General features: G+C 38.2%; 1 protein-coding gene across 1 annotated transcript in view; it reads right to left on the reverse strand.

Moving 5' to 3' along the window:
* GULP1 (GULP PTB domain containing engulfment adaptor 1) overlaps window positions 1-19,221 on the reverse strand; it is a 330,502-nt gene that overhangs the window by 16,793 nt on the left and 294,488 nt on the right. The window contains exon 11 of the mRNA XM_068967678.1: window positions 2,212-2,436. Within this exon, the coding sequence (XP_068823779.1) occupies window positions 2,212-2,436 (225 nt within the window). The remainder of the gene's footprint in view (window positions 1-2,211; window positions 2,437-19,221) is intronic.

Below are 19,221 nucleotides of genomic sequence, written 5' to 3' on the forward strand. Positions count from 1 at the left end.
ATACATATAAAAGACATGTAAACCCAACACATGTGGTTGAGTCATATGACCTTGCCATTCTGTAGATCAAAAATGGTTAAGTAGGCAATTTCATATGAATGAACCACATATGCCAAATGCTCATTGGCAAGAAAATCTCTATAAAAATGTTATCAAAGATGACGGCGAAAATGGTAACACTATTCTAGAGAGATATATCTTTTATTTTGGATTTTTCATATATCTAGAAATAATTGCCATTTATATCAAAGAATTGAAAACATGTTACAAACTATTTCTATAAAACCTTGATATCAGTAATGTATTTTGCATAAGATTATAAGATTTAGACAGAAATAACTGAACTTAAGTGATGCATCTTAAATATAACCATTCAAAAGCAATGATAATGATTTTTAAAAAATTTCAAGGAGCCTATTTTAAATTGTATTTATAAGTCTAGTGACTGCCAACTATTATATTCATTGTAGTGACATTTATTCTTAGAATAAGTTTTCATCGAGTGTTCTACAATAAATAGGTACCTTGTAAAATAAATTATTATAGTCACTAAGTATACCACCAAAATGATTAAGTTATCTGGGCCAATCTGGGCTTGGATGTAATGTCAGAATGAAACAATCATCACTTTACATAATATGTAATTTTACATATAAAAGTATATATTATGTAATTGTCATACAGGGAAGAAATTATGTATATATATATATATATATATATATATATAATATATCATCTATAAACCAAAGAGAATTTTCATTTTGGAAAGAAATAGTGAGGGGAAATTAACTTTTCCTATAAGAACATGAACATTGCTTAGAACTGCTTAGAGTGGTACACATTAAAATTTGTGTTTTCAAAATATATTTTTTTGATTTATAGGTGATGTATGTAATGAAAAATAAGGCTGATTGTGTGTAAAGAGTAACTGATTTGCTATTCAGTTTACATGACTATTATTACATTTTTTCAAGCAGGAGAATAAAATAGCTGACATCTCCCTTTCTTTAGCAACTTACTTTCCCTTTACAGTTTATCAGTCACAAACACTATACAAAGACTTGGAGGAAACTTTACCCCTCTGCTCCTTCCTCCTACTCAGGAATGTTCTATTCAGCCTCTCCTTCCATTTCCCCTGGCATCTGTCTCTCTCTTTCCAGGATTTAAAGATACTCAAATCTTGACTTTGTTAAAACAAACCAACCAAAAAGCTCTTTACTCAGTGCTTCTTTACTCCTCTAGACTCATTTCTCTTTCTCTTCCCTATTGAAGCTGAACTCTTTGAAAGAGGTATTACATTTCTTGCCTGTTTACTTCATCCAGTCCTCAATTAAGATCATTCTAGACTGTTCTTTTTTTTTTTTTTTTCTTTGATCCCACTCCATGGCATGTGGACCTTAGTTCCCCAAACAAGGATGGAACCCAAGCCGCTTGAACATGGAGTCTTAACCACTGGACTAGCAGAGAAGCCTCTAGACTGCTCGTTTTGTTGGACTGTACTTAAACAGCTTTGCCAGTATCACCAATGACCTAACTTTCCAATTACCATATTCAATGAATCTTTTTTTTTATTCCTTTTAAAATCTGTATTGGTGTATAGATGATCTACAATATTGTGCTAACTTCAGGTGTACAGCAAACTGAATCATTTATACATATACATATATCCACTGTTTTTTAGATTTTTTTCTGATGAATCCTTGAACGTACTTGTCCTACTTCATCTTTTTGTGGATTTGGACCACCACTCTCTACTAGAAGGGCTTTCCTTGTAGCTCAGCTGGTAAAGAATCTGCCTGCAATGCAGAAGACCTGGGTTCCATCCCCTAGGCTGGGAAGATCCCCTGGAGAAGGGAAAGGCTGCTGCTGCTGCGTCACTTCAGTTGTGTCCAACTCTGTGCAACCCCATAGACGGCAGCCCACCAGGCTACCCACTCCAATATTCTAGCCTGGAGAATTTCATGGACTGTATAGTCCATGGGGTTGCAAAGAGTCAGACAGGACTGAGTAACTTTCACTTTCAATTTCTCTACTAGAAACTCTCTGATGTCAGATGACCCAAGTATGCAAAAATGGCACATAAAGGCCCCAGATCACATCATCAATTCAAGACATACTTGATATTTTTCAATACTATACAAATGGCATATATTGGCAGAATTCAAAATAATATATGGGATAATAAAAATAATTTTCTATTTAGCAAATTACATGAGGTCTTGGGATGCTGTTGTCACTGTGTGGCTTGGGAAGGCCCCGTTTAGAAGGTGGTGGTATTAATAGTCCCAATGATAGTCTGGAATCAGGAGAGTTGACAGGAGTGACAATAATGGAAGAAATATTTAGACAGGGAGATGAATCATCAGTACTATGCCAGAAAGAGGGCGAGCATCTCTGAAACCCGTGTGGCTCATGATCAGACATTTTGTGCAGCAGCTGTAAAGGAATGACAGAGAAATATACTAAGGAGAAGACAGAAGACATGGAGGAAAAAGAATACATGAAAATTTATTCATTAAAGAATATTGTGAAAATGATAAGTAATTTCAAAACAGCTTTTCTAAGATTAAAACAACGAGCTTGAGTAGATTTTTTCCTATGGCAGGACCTTCAGATTCTGTGTTCTTTAATTTGATGCTTTTTTACTGAAATATTACATTTTTATATATTTAAATAAAATATTGCATTCAATATAATTTAAGAGAAAGAAGGTAGAGAGGGAAATGACAAATGCCTGAAGATTTATGTCTGAGAGAGCTTCTTTGTGATGAGACGGAAGGAGGGAAAAAATAGCAACAAGAAAAAATGTCAATGGGAGTAAAGTCTAGTAAAAAGTTAAGTCTGTAGAATTTTCAAAAAGGGGTACAACATACATTTTAGATTTAATTCACCAATCATTCTTTTAAAGTCTTAGCATTAGTAGTATTATACCATTATCATACTAAAGATAGGGGAATCAAGGCCCATGGATTCTTTGTGATTTACTCCTATGTAAGGTAAGAAGCAAAGCCAAAATTCAAAACAATCTGACTCCAATCATCATGCCCTTTCTATAGGTAGTGAGTTCCAAGTGGTAAAATTTTGGGGGGAAGAACAGAGGCATTGTTGAGTGACTTCAAATAAATCAGAGAGACACATAATAAACAACTATTATAGTATACTGTATGGGGTCAGTCTTTGGATGACTTTTGGAAGCTGCTTTCGTTACATCATGGAAAGCTACTGTCAAATACAGAGCTGGACAGAGCTGAGCAGTCAGATGTCAGAATGGTCAGTTAAAACAACCACACAAATGAAAGTACATAATAATTGAACCTTTATTCACTTACTGTAATAGTGTAAGCAAGAGGCCAAAAAGAAAGTGCTGGCTTCATTAAGGTCTCATTCCTCAATGAATGGCATTGGGCAAAGGTCACAAGCATCATTACAGAAGCAGGGCATTCTCTCTCTCTTGCCAGGGAGCCCTGAACAAAAGGTTACTACTGGTTTGGTTTGGTTTTGGGGGAGAGACTAGGGGCACAGAGGGAAGATCAAGGAAAAGAACTAAGAGTGGAAGATACTTAAAACTGAGCTTTACTGGAGAAATACCACTAGTATTCTCTAGTGGAGCAATACCAAGGGATCATTTCATGCAAAGATGGACACAATAAAGGACAGAAATGGTATGGACCTAACAGAAGCAGAAGATATTAAGAAGAGGTGGCAAGAATACACAGAAGAACTGTATTAAAAAGATCTTAATGAACCCAATAACCATGATGGTGTGATAACTCATCTAGAGCCAGACATCCTGGAGTGCAAAGTGAAGTGGACCTTAGGAAGCATCACTGCGAACAAAGCTAGTGCAGATGATGAAATTCTACCTGAGCGATTTCAAATACTAAAAGATGATGTGCTTAGAGTGCTGCACTCAATATGTGAAACAATTTGGAAAACTCAGCAGTGGTCACAGGACTGGAAAAGGTCAGTTTTCATTCCAATCCCAAAGAAAGGCAATGCTAAAGAATGTTCAAACTAGCACACAATTGCACTCATCTCACATGCTAGCAAAGTAATGCTCAGAATTCTCCAAGCTAGACTTCAATAGTACATGGACTGAGAACTTCCAGATGTTCAGGCTGGATTTAGAAAAGGCAAACTAGAGATCAAATTACCAACATCCATTGGATCACAGAAAAAGCAAGAGAATTCCAGAAAAATATCTACTTCTGCTTCACTGACTACGCTAAAGCCTCTGACTGTGTGGATCAGAACAAACTGTGGAAAATTCTTAAAGCGATGAGAATACCAGACCACCATATCTACCTCCTGAGAAACCTGTATGCATGTCAAGAAGCAACAGTTAGAACTGGACATGGAACAATGGACTGGTTCCAAATTGGGAAAGGAGTAAATCAAAGCTGTATATTGTCACCCTGCTTATTTAACTTCAGGCAGAGTACATAATGTGAAATGCCAGGCTGAATGAAGCACAAGCTGGAATCAAGATTGCCAGGGGGAAATATCCATAACCTTAGATATGCAGATGACACAACACTTATGGCAGAAAGTGAAGAGGAACTAAAGAGCCTCTTGATGAAAGTGAAAGAGGAGAGTTTAAAAAGCTGGCTTAAAACTCAACATTCAGAAAACTAAGATCATGGCATCCAGTCCCATCACTTCATGCAAATAGATGAGGAAACAGTGGAAACAGTGACAGACTTTATTTTCTTGGGCTCCAAAATCAATGCAGATGGTGACTGTAGCCAGGAAATTCAGACGTTTGCTCCTTGGAAGAAAATCTATGGCCAACCTAGACAGCATATTAAAAAACAGAGACATTACTTTGTGGACAAAGGTCTGTATAGTCAAAGCTATTGTTTCTCCAGTAGCCATGTGTGGATGTGAGAGTCAGATCATAAAGAAAGATGAGTAATGAAGAATTGATGCTTTTGAACCGTGGTGTTGAAGACTCTTGAGAGTATCTTGGCCTCCTAGGAGATCAAACCAGCCAGTCCTAAAGGAAATAAATCTTGAATATTCATTGGAAGGACTGATGCTGAAGCTGAAGCTCCACTACTCTGGCCACCTGATGCAAAGAACTGACTCATTTGAAAAGCCCTCGATGCTGGGAAAGATTGAAGGCAGGAGAAGAAGGAGACGACAGAGCATGCAATGGTTGGATGGCATCACTGACTCGATGGACATGAGTTTGAGCAAGCTCTGGGAGTTGGTGATCGATAGAGAAGCCTGGCGTGGTGCAGATCATGGGGTCAAAGTGAGTTGGTCACAACTGAGAGACTGAACTGAAGTGTCAAAATGTGTTTTCAAGTACCCCCCACAAATGGTCTGGATGAGATCATTAAGAGAGGCCTAGGCCAAGGGCCTCCAATAAGGAGGCCTGTAAATGGAAGCACCTGGGCTGAAATGCAGCTATGTGTAAGTAACAGTGTGGCTGCCTGGGTGGGGCAGGGGTCAAGTCTTGGACTGCAACTCCTCCGCAGGCAATGCACTAAATCTGCAGTGGTGCCGGCAGCTTTCCCCCATGAGACTTGCCACAGAAACACTTTGTAACTTTGTAGGGTTTCGAGGATTTGGCCTGGAGCCAGGCTTCTAGGCTACAAATCACGCTGCAGATATTTTTCAAAACTAATAGGACTTGGTGGTAGCCAACACAAATCTTGCTTTTGACAAACTTCATGGTGAAAGATGGTAACTAAATTATAGTTAGGAGAAACAACAAGCTTGAAAGCATCTTTAAAGTAGAAGTCACTTCACACATTTCAGGAAGCAGAGGGGGAAACAAGTCAGTGTAAAGTGAGAAATTTAAGTTGAGGAAAGCATTCAGTGTGGAAACAAGTCTATGATGGTCTGAATTATATAACTTATCACTATTAATATGCACATGCATGCATGCTCAGTGTCTAAGTTGCCTCTGACTCTTGTGACCTCATGGACTGTAGCCCCCCAGGCTCCTCTGTCCATGGGATTTTCCAGGCAAGAATACTGGAGTGGATTGCCATCTCCTCCTCCAGGGGCTCTTCCTGACTCAGGGACTGAACTTGTGTCTTCAGCATTGGCAGGTGGATTCTTTACCCCTGATCCACCTGAGAAGCATATTAATATGCATACTCCCTGATGTTCAAGCTGGTTTTAGAAAAGGCAGAGGAACCAGAGATCAAATTCCCAACATTCATTGGGTCATGGAAAAAGCAAGAGAGTTCCAGAAAAACATCTATTTCTGCTTTACTGACTATGCCAAAGCCTTTGACTGTGTGGATCATAATAAACTGTGGAAAATTATGAAAGAGATGGGAATACAAGACCACCTAACCTGCCTCTTGAGAAATCTGTGTGCAGGTCAGGAAGCAACAGTTAGAACTGGACATGGAACAACAGACTGGTTCCAAATAGGAGAAGGAGTACGTCAAGGCTGTATATTGTCACCCTGCTTATTTAACTTCTATGCAGAGTACATCATGAGAAACGCTGGACTGGAAGAAACACAAGCTGGAATCAAGATGGCCGGGAGAAATATTAATAACCTCAGATATGCAGATGACACCACCCTTATGGCAGAAAGTGAAGAGCAACTAAAAAGCCTCTTTATGAAAGTGAAAGTGGAGAGAGAAAAAGTTGGCTTAAAGCTCAACATTCAGAAAATGAAGATCATGGCATCTGGTCCCATCACTTCATGAGAAATAGATGGGGAAACAGTGGAAACAGTGTCAGACTTTATTTTTTTGGGCTCCAAAATCACTGCAGATGGTGACTGCAGCCATGAAATTAAAAGACACTTACTCCTTGGAAGAAAAGTTATGACCAACCTAGATAGTATGAATATAAAAGCAGAGACTTTGCCAACTAAGGTCTGTCTAGTCAAAGCTATGGTTTTTCCTGTGGTCATGTATGGATGTGAGAGTTGGACTGTTAAGAAGGCTGAGAGCCAAAGAATTGATGCTTTTGAACTGTGATGTTGGAGAATACTCTTGAGGGTCCCTTGGACTGCAAGGAGATCCAACCAGTCCATTCTGAAGGAGACCAACCCTGGTATTTCTTTGGAAGGAATGATGCTAAAGCTGAAGCTCCAGTACTTTGGCCACCTCATGCGAAGAGTTGACTCATTGGAAAAGACTCTGATGCTGGGAGGGATTGAGGGCAGGAGGAGAAGGGGACGACCCAGGATGAGATGGCTGGATGGCATCACGGACTCGGTGGACGTGAGTCTGAGTGAACTCCAGGAGATGGTGATGGACAGGGAGGCCTGGCGTGCTGTGATTCATGGTGTCGCAGAGTCGGACATGATTGAGTGACTGAACTGATCTGAACAGTTACACAATGACTGCTCTCCTTATTGATCTTCATAGACACCTATCTATCTATAGATATGTGTACATGTATGCATGTATGTTGGAGAAGGAAATGGCAACCCATTCCAGTGTTCTTGCCTGGAGAATCCCAGGGATGGGGGAGCCTGGTGGGCTGCCTTCTATGGGGTCACATAGAGTCGGACACGACTGAAGCGACTTAGCAGCAGCATGCATGTATATGTATAATTTTAAGATCTATTTTATGGTCTATATAATTCGCTGTAAAATTCTGTAGTTGATGGCAACCTTTACTTAATTATAGGTAACAACTGTAAACTCCTGGTGGACAAAACTTTTGTCTTTCTAAATATTCTGTATAACTGATATCTTGGTATATAATAAACTGTCAATTAATATTTTTATCTAATTTATACTCCAACAACTGTTTTAACTTAAACTGTAACTTGACAAGGACATCTGAATTGAGTAGAACATAAAAATATATTAACTAGAAGTTATCCCTGGGATCATTTGGCTTATAAATGGGAGTACTCTATATTATGAGTTTTATTGATGAAAATATATTACCAGGATCCTCAAAGCAAACTGAAGCCCAGAAAAACCTAACTTAAAAGTGCTCTAGTGTTTTATCATAGTGTTAATACTTACATTCTACTTCCTCTGAGAAAGTATACTTATATAAACGAAGAATGTATGTCATATGAAAATAATAGAATATGTCAGTACCCTAATTAAGAGCTGTTTTTACTCTCAGTGGTAAAGCAGGGCTATCTATCAATAATTTTACTGTCCAAAGTTACTGCTGGGCATACACACCGAGGAAACCAGAATTGAAAGAGACACATGTACCCCAATGTTCATCGCAGCACTGTTTATAATAGCCAGGACATGGAAACAACCTAGATGTCCATCAGCAGATGAATGGATAAGAAAGCTTTGGTACATGTACACAATGGAGTATTACTCAGCTGTTAAAAAGAATTCATTTGAATCAGTTCTGATGAGATGGATGAAACTGGAGCCAATTATACAGAGTGAAGTAAGCCAGAAAGAAAAACACCAATACAGTATACTAACACAGATATATGGAATTTAGAAAGATAGCAATGACGACCCTGTATGCAAGACAGGAAAAAAGACACAGCGGTGTATAACGGACTTTTGGACTCAGAGGGAGAGGGAGAGGGTGGGATGATTTGGGAGAATGGCATTCTATCATGTATACTATCATGTAAGAATTGAATCGCCAGTCTATGTCTGATGCAGGATACAGCATGCTTGGGGCTGGTGCATGGGGATGACCCACAGAGATGTTATGGAGAGGGAGGTGGGAGGGGGTTTCATGTTTGGGAACACATGTAAGAATTAAAGATTTTAAAATTAAATAAAAAAAATTAATTAAAAAAAAATTCTAACACTAACTAATTCTTACTAGTTTCCTTTTGCATGTGCCTGTGTGCTGAGTCGCTTCAGTTGTGTCTGACTCTTTGCAACCCTAGACCATAGTATGTCAGGATCCTCTGTCCATGGGACTCTCTAGGCAAGAATACTGGAGTGGGCAGCCATGCCTTCTTCCAGGGGATCTTCCTGACAGAGGGATTGAACCCATGTCTGCTATGCCTCCTGCATTTGCAGGTGGGTCCTTTACCACTAGCATCACCTGGGAAGCCCAGTTTCCTTTGGTCATCAGTAATCTACATTTGGTCCACTAGGATTTTTTTGTTTGGGTCATCAGTTCAGTTCAGTTCAGTTGCTCAGTTGTGTCCGACTCTTTGGACCCCATGAATCACAGCACGCCAGGCCTCCCTGTCCATCACCATCTCCTGGAGTTCACTCAAACTCATGCCATCGAGTTGGTGATGCCATCCAGCCATCTCATCATCTGTCGTCCCCTTCTCCTCCTGTTCCCAATCCCTCCCAGCATCAGAGTCTTTTCCAGTGAGTCAACTCTTCGCACGAGGTGGCCAAAGTACTGGAGTTTCAGCTTTAGCATCAGTCCTTCCAAAGAAATCCCAGGGCTGATCTCCTTTAGAATGGACTGGTTGGATCTCGTTGCAGTCCAAGGGACTCTCAAGAGTCTTCTCCAACACCACAATTGAAAAGCATCAATTCTTCGGCACTCAGCCTTCTTCACAGTCCAACTCTCACATCCATACATGACCACTGGAAAAACCATAGCCTTGACTAGATGAACATTTGTTGGCAAAGTAATGTCTCTGCTTTTCAATATGCTATCTAGGTTGGTCATAACTTTTCTTCCAAGGAGTAATCATCTTTTAATTTCATGGCTACAGTCACCATCTGCAGTGATTTTGGAGCCCCCCAAAATAACGTCTGATACTGTTTCCACTGTTTCCACATCTATTTCCCATGAAATGATGAGACCAGATGCCATGATCTTTGTTTTCTGAATGTTTGGCTTTAAGCCAACTTTTTCATTCTCCTCTTTCACTTTCATCAAGAGGCTTTTTAGTTCCTGTTCACTCTCTGCCATAATGGTGATGTCATCTGCATATCTGAGGTTATTAATATTTCTCCCGGCAATCTTGATTCCAGCTTGTGCTTCTTCCAGCCCAGCGTTTGGGTCATACACGTCTTTAAAATATTGATTCAGTTGCTTACAGGTTAATTTTAAGATTGTACCTTAAAAATCTAGAGAGTCTGTTTAGAAGTTAGAAAATCCCGAAAGTGGGCCCACAAATGTATGTAAAAATTATTGACTGGTATTGAGAAATAGCTGTGCTTTTTAAGTTGGTGTCTGCCCTCCAATTCCTTACTCTACCACCTTGGCTAGCACAGACATTTATGCCACAGCCTGGGCTCTGCTGACATTTGTGTTTGTGATTCTTAACTTACAAACAATTTAACTTAGGGAATTAGATATTCCATCTGATTCCTTTTAAGAATGAAATATAAACCCAGCATGTTTAAATATATAGACATGTATCACTAGCATCTGATTCTGCCCCAATCTATTAGGCCTAGTAAATAAGAAAGAGAATATGTGACGACAGCCCCTAAATGGCACACAGTGGCATTTTGGGCACTGGATAAATATTTTGAGTAGTATCTCTGAAGTTAAGGATTCAGGAACTAGTCATTTTTTAATTTTCCATTTTTAAGTGCTTGAGAATTTTTTTTTTTTAGAAATGAAACACATAGTTCAGATAAAAATGGCTTGATATTTTTTAGTTTGGGTATTTTGTCAGTATTTTGATAGATGGCTAGAAACCAAAATTTTGGAACTTTGCTACAGAAATTGCTGACACTACCGTTTAATCCTTTTATGCTCACAATTATAAGTGCTTTGGTCTTTAGGAAGGTGCATGGGATCTGAATTATTATACTAAGGGAAATGAGGAAATCTATGCTCAATGATTATATGTTAATTATGCAGGAGTTGTTAGGTTATTCAGACATATTAATAATGAGTATCCATAATTAAGATTTATAGCTATTATAGTTTTACAGCTCTTTCTTTCAGTGAGTAAAGGCTTGGTATATTAGTCCATGATGAATATTTTAACCATGATATCTGCCTAAGAATGACAATGATGAGACATCATAAAAGGGTTTGAATCCTATCAGTTAATACTGAATACACTTAAACAATAACAAAAAAATGCATTAAAGATGAAACATTCTCTGTTAATACCTATAGAAATATTAGAATGATACTGAAATTTTATTTTATGCTGTTAGTTATTTTGGCAGAGAGACTCTTAAAACATAAAACAAATAATTTCAAGATTAAAACATGATTTATCACAATCACTAAAATAGTAGAATTTAAAATTCTACTTAGAATTATATTTAAAAAATAAATTCTTTGGATTTATATTTTTAATATAGATGCCTAGTTTTTCCAGGCATCTGGAGCAAGAAGAGATCAAATGACTTGATTAGGCATTCATTGTAAGAACAGGAATGAAATATATTTTCCTTTGCATTAGACAGGGTTTACTTCTTTACAACCATCACTTGTGGAAGTAACAATTGTGAAAGTGAAGTTGTGAACTGGTTATCTTTTTACTGTGGGCAACAAATCTTCTTGAATCAATGTTCATGTTTAAACTTTATGCTTTTGTTTAAAGATTCACATTTGGTTTGTTGTGTAATTGAGAGTTTTCACAATCTTCCCTTGCCCATCTTCAATAGCAGTTGAGACAACCCCAGAGGAAGATAAATAGGCAGTTTTATTTACCCACAACGAAATACACAGTTTAGGGTATAATTTGCCCTATTAAGTCTAATCAGTGGCCACACAGTTGATTATGCAAAGGTAGACTTTATCCAGTAACAGTTGGTTTAATTGAAAGGGGGACATTTATTTTACTCAGCAAGAGAAAGTCCAGTGTTTCTTAGGACTGCAATTTTATTCATTTAACTTCCTGGCAATGATCTGATTTGGTTAAAGCCTTCTATAGCCAGAAAAGTAAAATGTAAGCATGCAAACACAAGCATCATGAACAATTTGATTTAACTTGTATGTCTACATCTTATAATGGAACGATCTTCTGGAGTGCTCACAAGGCTAAGAGGGCAGAATAAACCTTTTTTTTTTTTTTTTTTTTCTGATATAAATACAGGCAGCACTGTCATGTGAATGTAACAAATGGAAATCAGATTGTCCCTAGTTAATTAGTACCAAATGGTGGAAAACCCAACCTCTAATCTATTGCCAAACCACTAGAACACAGCAAACAGCACAGTCAAGCAACGGAAATTTCTCAGTGTATCTAAATTACTGTATAAAATAAAGACCCAGTTTCTAAAACCAATGAAAAGATTTCCACAATTTCAATATGATACAGAGGTATGTAATATGGGTACTATCAAAGGATATTTCATTTGCCAGAAAAGGAACCCAAAATTGAATCATCCAAGTGGTGTTTAGGAGACTTATAAGCATTCTGGTTGTTAAGGACAAGTTTCAAGACAACATGCCAATTTACACAAGAAAAGATGAAAAATAGGAGCAGGCTTTCATTTAGTATGAGCAATTGCTTTTAAGTGAAAAAGAGTTTCAGATATATAATGATATACAGTTTTGTGGTTAGAAATGTGCTTTAATGTAATAATTATTTAATCACTATATATTATTATATAATACAATAATACTGAGCACAAAAAAGTCTCTTATTTTTGTTTCCTTAGCTAGAACTATGTGAAAGTGAAAGTGTTAGTTTCTCAGTCATATCTGACTCTTTACAGCCCTATGGACTGTAGTCCACCAGACTCCTCTGTCCTTGGAATTCTCCAAAGAATACTGGAGTGGGTAGTCATTTCCTTCTCCAGGGGACCTTCTCCACCCAGGGATTGATTCTGGGTATCCTGTATTGCCAGCAGATTCTTACCCATCTGAGCCACCAGAGAAGCTAGAACTAAAATCTCACACTAAATTTTATACTGGGTATATTAACTACAATAAACAATAGTCCAAATGATGACAGAAAAAGAGCAATTTAAATCAGTTACTGTAGCATGGGGCTTCCCAGGTGACTCAGTGGTAAAGAATCCTCCTGCAAATGCAGGAGATATGAGTTCAATCCCTGGGTCTGTAAGATTCCTGGAGAAGAAATGTTCTCCTCTACACAGTGACTCCTTAGAGTACAAAGGTTCTCCATCTGGAACATTCTACTCAACAAGGCCTCACATTTTTAATATAGAATAATGGAGAAGGAAATGGCAACCACTCCAGTGTTCTTGCCTGGAGAATCAGGCACAGAGTCGGACATGACTGAAGTGACTTAGCAGTAGCAGCGATGAGGAACTAAAGAGCCTCTTCATGAAAGTGAAAAAGCTCTCTTAAAACTGAACATTCAGAAGGCTAAGACATGGCATCCAGTCCCATCACTTCATGCCAAATAAATGGGGAAACAATGGAAACTGTGACAGACTTTATTTTCTTGGGCTCAAAAATCACTGGAGCAGTGGACGGTGACTGAAGCCAGGAAATTAAAAGACATTTGCTCCTCGGAAGAAAGGCTATGACAAACTTAGACAGCATGTTAAAAAAGCAGAGACATTACTTTGCTTACAAAGGTCTGTCTAGTCAAAGCCATGGTTTCTCCAATAGTCATTTATGGATGTGAGAGTTGGACTATAAAGAAGCTGAGCACTGAAGAATTGATGCTTTTGAACTGTGGTGTTGAAGAAGACTTTGGAGAGTCCCTTGGACTCTTAGGAGGTCAAACCAGTCAGTTCTTGAGGAAATCAACTCTGAATATTCATTGGAAGAACTGATGCTAAAGCTGAAGCTCCAATACTTTGGCCACCTGATGTGAAGACCTGACTCATTAGAAAAGATCCTGATGCTGGGCAAGATTAAAGGCAGGAGGAGAAGGGGAAAACAGAGGATGTCCCCTTATTTGGGGACATCCCCAACCGCGATGGTTGGATGGCATCACCAACCCAAAGGACATGAGTTTCAGCAAGCTCTGGGAGATGGTAAAGGACAGGGAAGCCTGGCGTGCTGCAGTTCATGGGGTCACAAAGAGTTGGACATGACTGAGCAACTGAAAAACAACAAGAAATCCATTGGAAGGACTGATGCAGAGGCTGAAGCTGCAGAACTTTGGTTACTTGATGCAAAGAGCCGAGTCACTGGAAAAGACCCTAATACTGGGAAAGACTGAGGGCAAGAGGAGAAAGGGGTCAATAGAGGGTGAGATATTTGGATGGCATCACTGACTCAATGTACATAAGTTTGAGCAAATGCTGGGAGATAGTGAAGGACAGGGAAGCCTGGCATGCTTCAGTTCATGAGGTCAAAAAGAGTTGGATATGAATGAGTGACTGAATAAAAACAGCAACTAGGATCACCATCTATAAGACTGAAATTTCTTAATAGAAGATCTGATCCTCTAAACTATTATTCTATGTTACAGAAGGCTGCATGGCACTGGACGTTGGCTGCACATGGACATCACCAGATGGTCAGTACAGAAATCAGATTGATTATATTCTTTGCAGCCATAGATGGAGAAGCTCTATACAGTCTGCAAAAACAAGACTGGGAGCTGACTCATGATCATGAACTCCTTATTGCCAATGTCAGACTTAAATTGAAGAAAGTAGGGAAAACCATTGAGGTAAAACTAAATCAAATCCCTTATGATTATACAATGGAAGTGACAAGTAGATTCAAGGGATTAGATGTGATAGACAGAGTTCCTGAAGAACTATGGATAGAGGTTCATGACACTGTATGAGGAAGGGATCAATACCATTCCTAAGAAAAAGAAATGCAAAAAGGCAAAATGGTTGTCTGAGGAGGCCTTATAAATAGCTGAGAAAAGAAGAGAAGTGAAAGGCAAAGGAGAAAAGGAAAGATATACCCATTTGAATGCAGAGTACCAAAGAATAACAAGGAGAGATAAGAAAGCCTTCCTCTGTGATCAATGCAAAGAAATAGAGGAAACCAATAGAATGGGAAAGACTAGAGATCTCTCCAAGAAAATTAGAGATATCAAGGGAATATTTCATGCAAAGATGGGCACAATAAAGGACAGAAATGCTATGGACCTAACAGGAGCAGAAGATATTAAGAAGAGGTGGCAAGAATACACAGAAGAACTATACAAAAAAGATCTTCATGACCCAGATAATCATGGTGGTGTGATCACTCACCTAGAGCCAGACATCCTGGAATGCAAAGTCAAGTGGGCCTTAGGAAGGATCACTATGAACAAAGCTAGTGAAGGTGATCGAATTCCAGTTGAAGTATTTGAACTCCTAAAAGATGATGCTGTGAAAGTGCTACACTCAATATGCCAGCAAATTTGGAAAACTCAGGAGTGGCCAAAAGGTCAGTTTTCATTCCAATCCCAAAGAAAGGCAATGTCGAAGAATGCTCAAACTACTGCACCACAGCACTCATCTCACATGCTAGCAACATAATGCTCAATATTCTCCAAGTCAAGCTTCAACAGTATGTGAACCGTGAACTTCCAGATGTCCAAGCTGGATTTAGAAAAGACGGAGAACCAGAGATCAAATTGCCAACATCCGTTGGATCATCGAAAGAGCAAGAGAATTCCAGAAGAACATCTACTTCTGCTTTATTGACTATGCCAAAGCCTTTGACTGTGTGGATCACAACAAACTATGGAATATTCTTCAACAGATGGGAGTAGCAGACCACCTGACTTGCCTCCTGTGAAATCTGTATGCTGGTCAAGAAGCAACAGTTAGAACTGGACATGGAACAAGAGACTGGTTCCAAATCAGGAAAGGAGTACATCAAGGCTGTATATTGTCACCCTGCTTATTAAACTTATATGCAGAGTACATCATGAGAAATTATGGGCTGGATGAAGCACAAGCTGGAATCAAGAGTTTCAGGAGAAATATCAATAACCTCAAATATGCAGATGACACCACCCTTATGGCAGAAAGTGAAGAAGAACTAAAGAGCCTCTTGATGAAAGTGAAAGAGGAGAGTTCAAAAGTTGGGTTAAACTCTACATTCAGAAAATTAAGATCATGGCATCTGGTCCCATCACTTCATGGGAAATAGATGGGGAAACAATAGAAACATTGACAGACTTTATTTTGGGGGGGCTCCAAAATCACTGTAGATGGTGACTGTAGCCATGAAATTAAAAGATGCTTGCTCCTTGGAAGAAAACCTATGACCAACCTAGAGAGCATATTAAAAAGCAGACATTATTTTGCAGAAAAAGTTCTGCATAGTCAAAGCTACAGTTTTTCCAGTATTCATGTATGGATGTGAGAGTTGGACTATATAGAAAACTGAGCACCTAAGAATTTATGCTTTTGAACTGTGGTGTTAAACAAGATTCTTGAGAGTCCCGTGGACAGCAAGGAGATCCAGCCAGTCCATCCTAAAGGAAATCAGTCCTGAATATTCATTGGAAGGACTGATGTTGACATTGAAACTCATCAATACTTTGGCCACCTGATGCAAAGAACTGACTCTTGGAAAAGATCCTCATGCTGGGAAAGACTGACGGCAGGGGTACAAGGGGACAACAGAGGATGAGATGGTTGGATAGCATCACCAACCCAATGCAAGTGAGTTTGAGCAAGCTCTGGGAGTTGGTAATGGACAGGGATGCCTGGTGTGCTGCAGCCCATCGGGTCACGACTGAGCGACTGAACTGAATTGATGTTACAGAAATGAAGCTTTTTAACTGTGTATCATTTACTAGGGTAGATGGCTTGTTATCTTTTAGTTATCTATAAATATTACCAAAAGTGTTTATTTTTCTGATTCTTCACATAACTAACTTTATCTGCTAATTCATTATACACTGATCTGACAAGAACAGCATCCATACCAGTAATTTACATTATTTTCATTTTCTACATTATTTTTAATACCACAAACCCCCCAAATTCTGTTCCTACTTTTGTTCTCTTTCCTCCCTCTCTTGTAAAGATTATTAATGCTGAGATCAGAGATAAATATTCTATTTTACTTTGACTAGCAGTTGCTTGATGTAGACTATATTGTGTTTGACTGGCAAATCCTGAGATTTGAGAAAACTACCGCATTAAGTATTTATTTTTTAAGCCAAATAATAGTATCACACTATTTATAGAGAACCATTTTTGAATTGGAGTTAGCAAAAGAATTATTACTTCTGTGTGATTTAGGAAAGTTTGGCTCCTGGGAGAATCAAGGCTTCTTTTAGGTGAAGAGTCATCTGTGTTAGCGGTTCTTATTACTACACACTGAAAACTCATGGAGCGTTTGAAGCCAAATTAATCCTATATAACAACCCCCCCTATTGTAATTTCAGTGTGCATAAGGGGATTCATAATTTACTCCTATGCTTTTCAATTAATATATTAATTGCTGGCTAATCTTTTAAACAAGCTGCCAAAATTTTAGAAATTTTGGAGCATTCTAGCTTCAGTCCTCTGAGGAAAAAACAAACAAAATGTGCAGAATCTCATTTCTGGAGTTATAAGTCCAATGGTGATTTCTGTGTGTGAACTTTGCTAGACTCTGTGAGGTACCTGGTGTTCCAGCAGTTTGTCCTGTAAAATTAATGCTCACACTTCATAAGAAAGTACATATGTAAAACATTGCCAACTTTATGAAAATTTACTTTACTATAGGCCCATTGCAAGCTATTAGAAAAGAGATACATATACTTTACATTTATATTTTAATTATTTAGAATTTCATTATTTTTCAAATTCAATTTCAAAAGTTTGAATAATTAGTAAACCTTCAGAAGATTGGATATTTATGAGCATGGGAATATTTCATAATTACTAAATAACTGTGGTTGTGGTTTAGTTGCTAAGTTGTGTCTGACTCTTGCTATCCCAGGCAACAGGATTCTCTAGGCAAGAATACTGGAGTGGGTGGCCATTTCCTTCTCCAGGGTATCTTCCTGACCCAGGAATTGAACCCTGGTCTCCTGCATTCCAGGCAGGTTCTTTACCGACTAAGCTATGAGGTAGGTAATTTAATTCATTTTATTTTTAATATAAGAAAAAGGGAGATAATTTTAACAGGATGGCATACAGATGGACTGAGTTTTACATTAATTTATTTCTCAGCTACATAACTACAATGAAAATTAAAGGCAAAAATATTTGTGCATAGTCTCTTCAAAAAGATGTTAAAAAGTTAATAAATGCCTATAACAGAATATTCAAATCAGGTATCTTTAGCAATTTAAAAGTGCTGAGTTCACTTTTTTTTTAAGAATCAAATTCTATTTTTTAATCTTAAGAAGATGTATTAGCAATTTCAAAAATCACATAATAAGACTTTAGGAGCTGAAAAGTTATGAGACAAGTAATTTTTTTAAAGGTAAAGAAAAAATATAGACAAAGATATTACCACAATAAAAGAATGCAAGTAGATTGTAAAATTATAATTTGAGCTAGTCTCAAAATGATGAATAAGGTAATAAATGTTCTACATGTGTATTAAGTACAAAAGAATAGTTTAGAGAAAATCATTTCTCTTTTTTAATAATCTGTTTCACAGGATGGCTTATAAGACTTTCAATGAGACGCAAACAAGGGTTACTCCATTAAGGGACTAAAGGTTGAAGAGCTGATGTTCTGCCTTGTGGTGGGGAAGGCAAGAACAAAATCATCATTTTGATGAGAAGCAAATGATGATGGTAGTAAAGATAAACACTCAATGAACATGAACTTGAGCAAACCCCCGGAGATAGTGAAGGACAGGGAAGCCTGGAATGCTGTCCCTGGGGTCAGATATAACTGAGCGACTAAACAACAACAACAACAACAACAACAACAACAAAAACCCATAGAGCAATATTATGATAAAGTCAGAACTTGAAGAGAATGCTTCTGCACCTCACTGTACATTACAGAGGTACACAGCAACTTTGGAACCTCTCTCACCTTGGCTATACCATCCCCACGGTTACAAACTATATACCAAGCAATGGACACAACTCTTTCAGTGTGGAAGATGGAGAAGTGTCAGTTTAGAAGCAAACAGAAGTTTTTGGATCCATTTCCAGGGGACACCAAATTTAAAACTTCTTACAGAGGCATTCTTCATGGTAATGAACTGGTGAAATAGATTCTAGTGTTGTTTAGTCACTGAGTCATGTCTGGCTCGTTGTGACCCCATGAACAACAGCATGCTAGGCTTCCCTGTCCTTCTTATCTCCTGTCCATTGAGTCAGCGATGCTATCTAGCCATCTCATCCTCTATAACCTCCTTCTCCTCCTGCCTTCAATCTTTCCCAACAGCAGGGTGTTTTCCAATGAATTGACTCTTCACATCACGGTGGCCAAAGTATTAGAGCTTCAATTTCAGCATCAGTCCTTCCAATGAATATTCATGGTTGATTTCCTTTAAATGAAATATTCTAGTAGCAATTCTAGATAGCATTAATTGTGTATATATATATTCTAAAGAGTTTGCTTAACGACAACCAAA

Source organism: Capricornis sumatraensis, chromosome 3, assembly GCF_032405125.1.
Source record: "Capricornis sumatraensis isolate serow.1 chromosome 3, serow.2, whole genome shotgun sequence".
NCBI classification, from domain to species: Eukaryota; Metazoa; Chordata; class Mammalia; order Artiodactyla; family Bovidae; genus Capricornis; species Capricornis sumatraensis.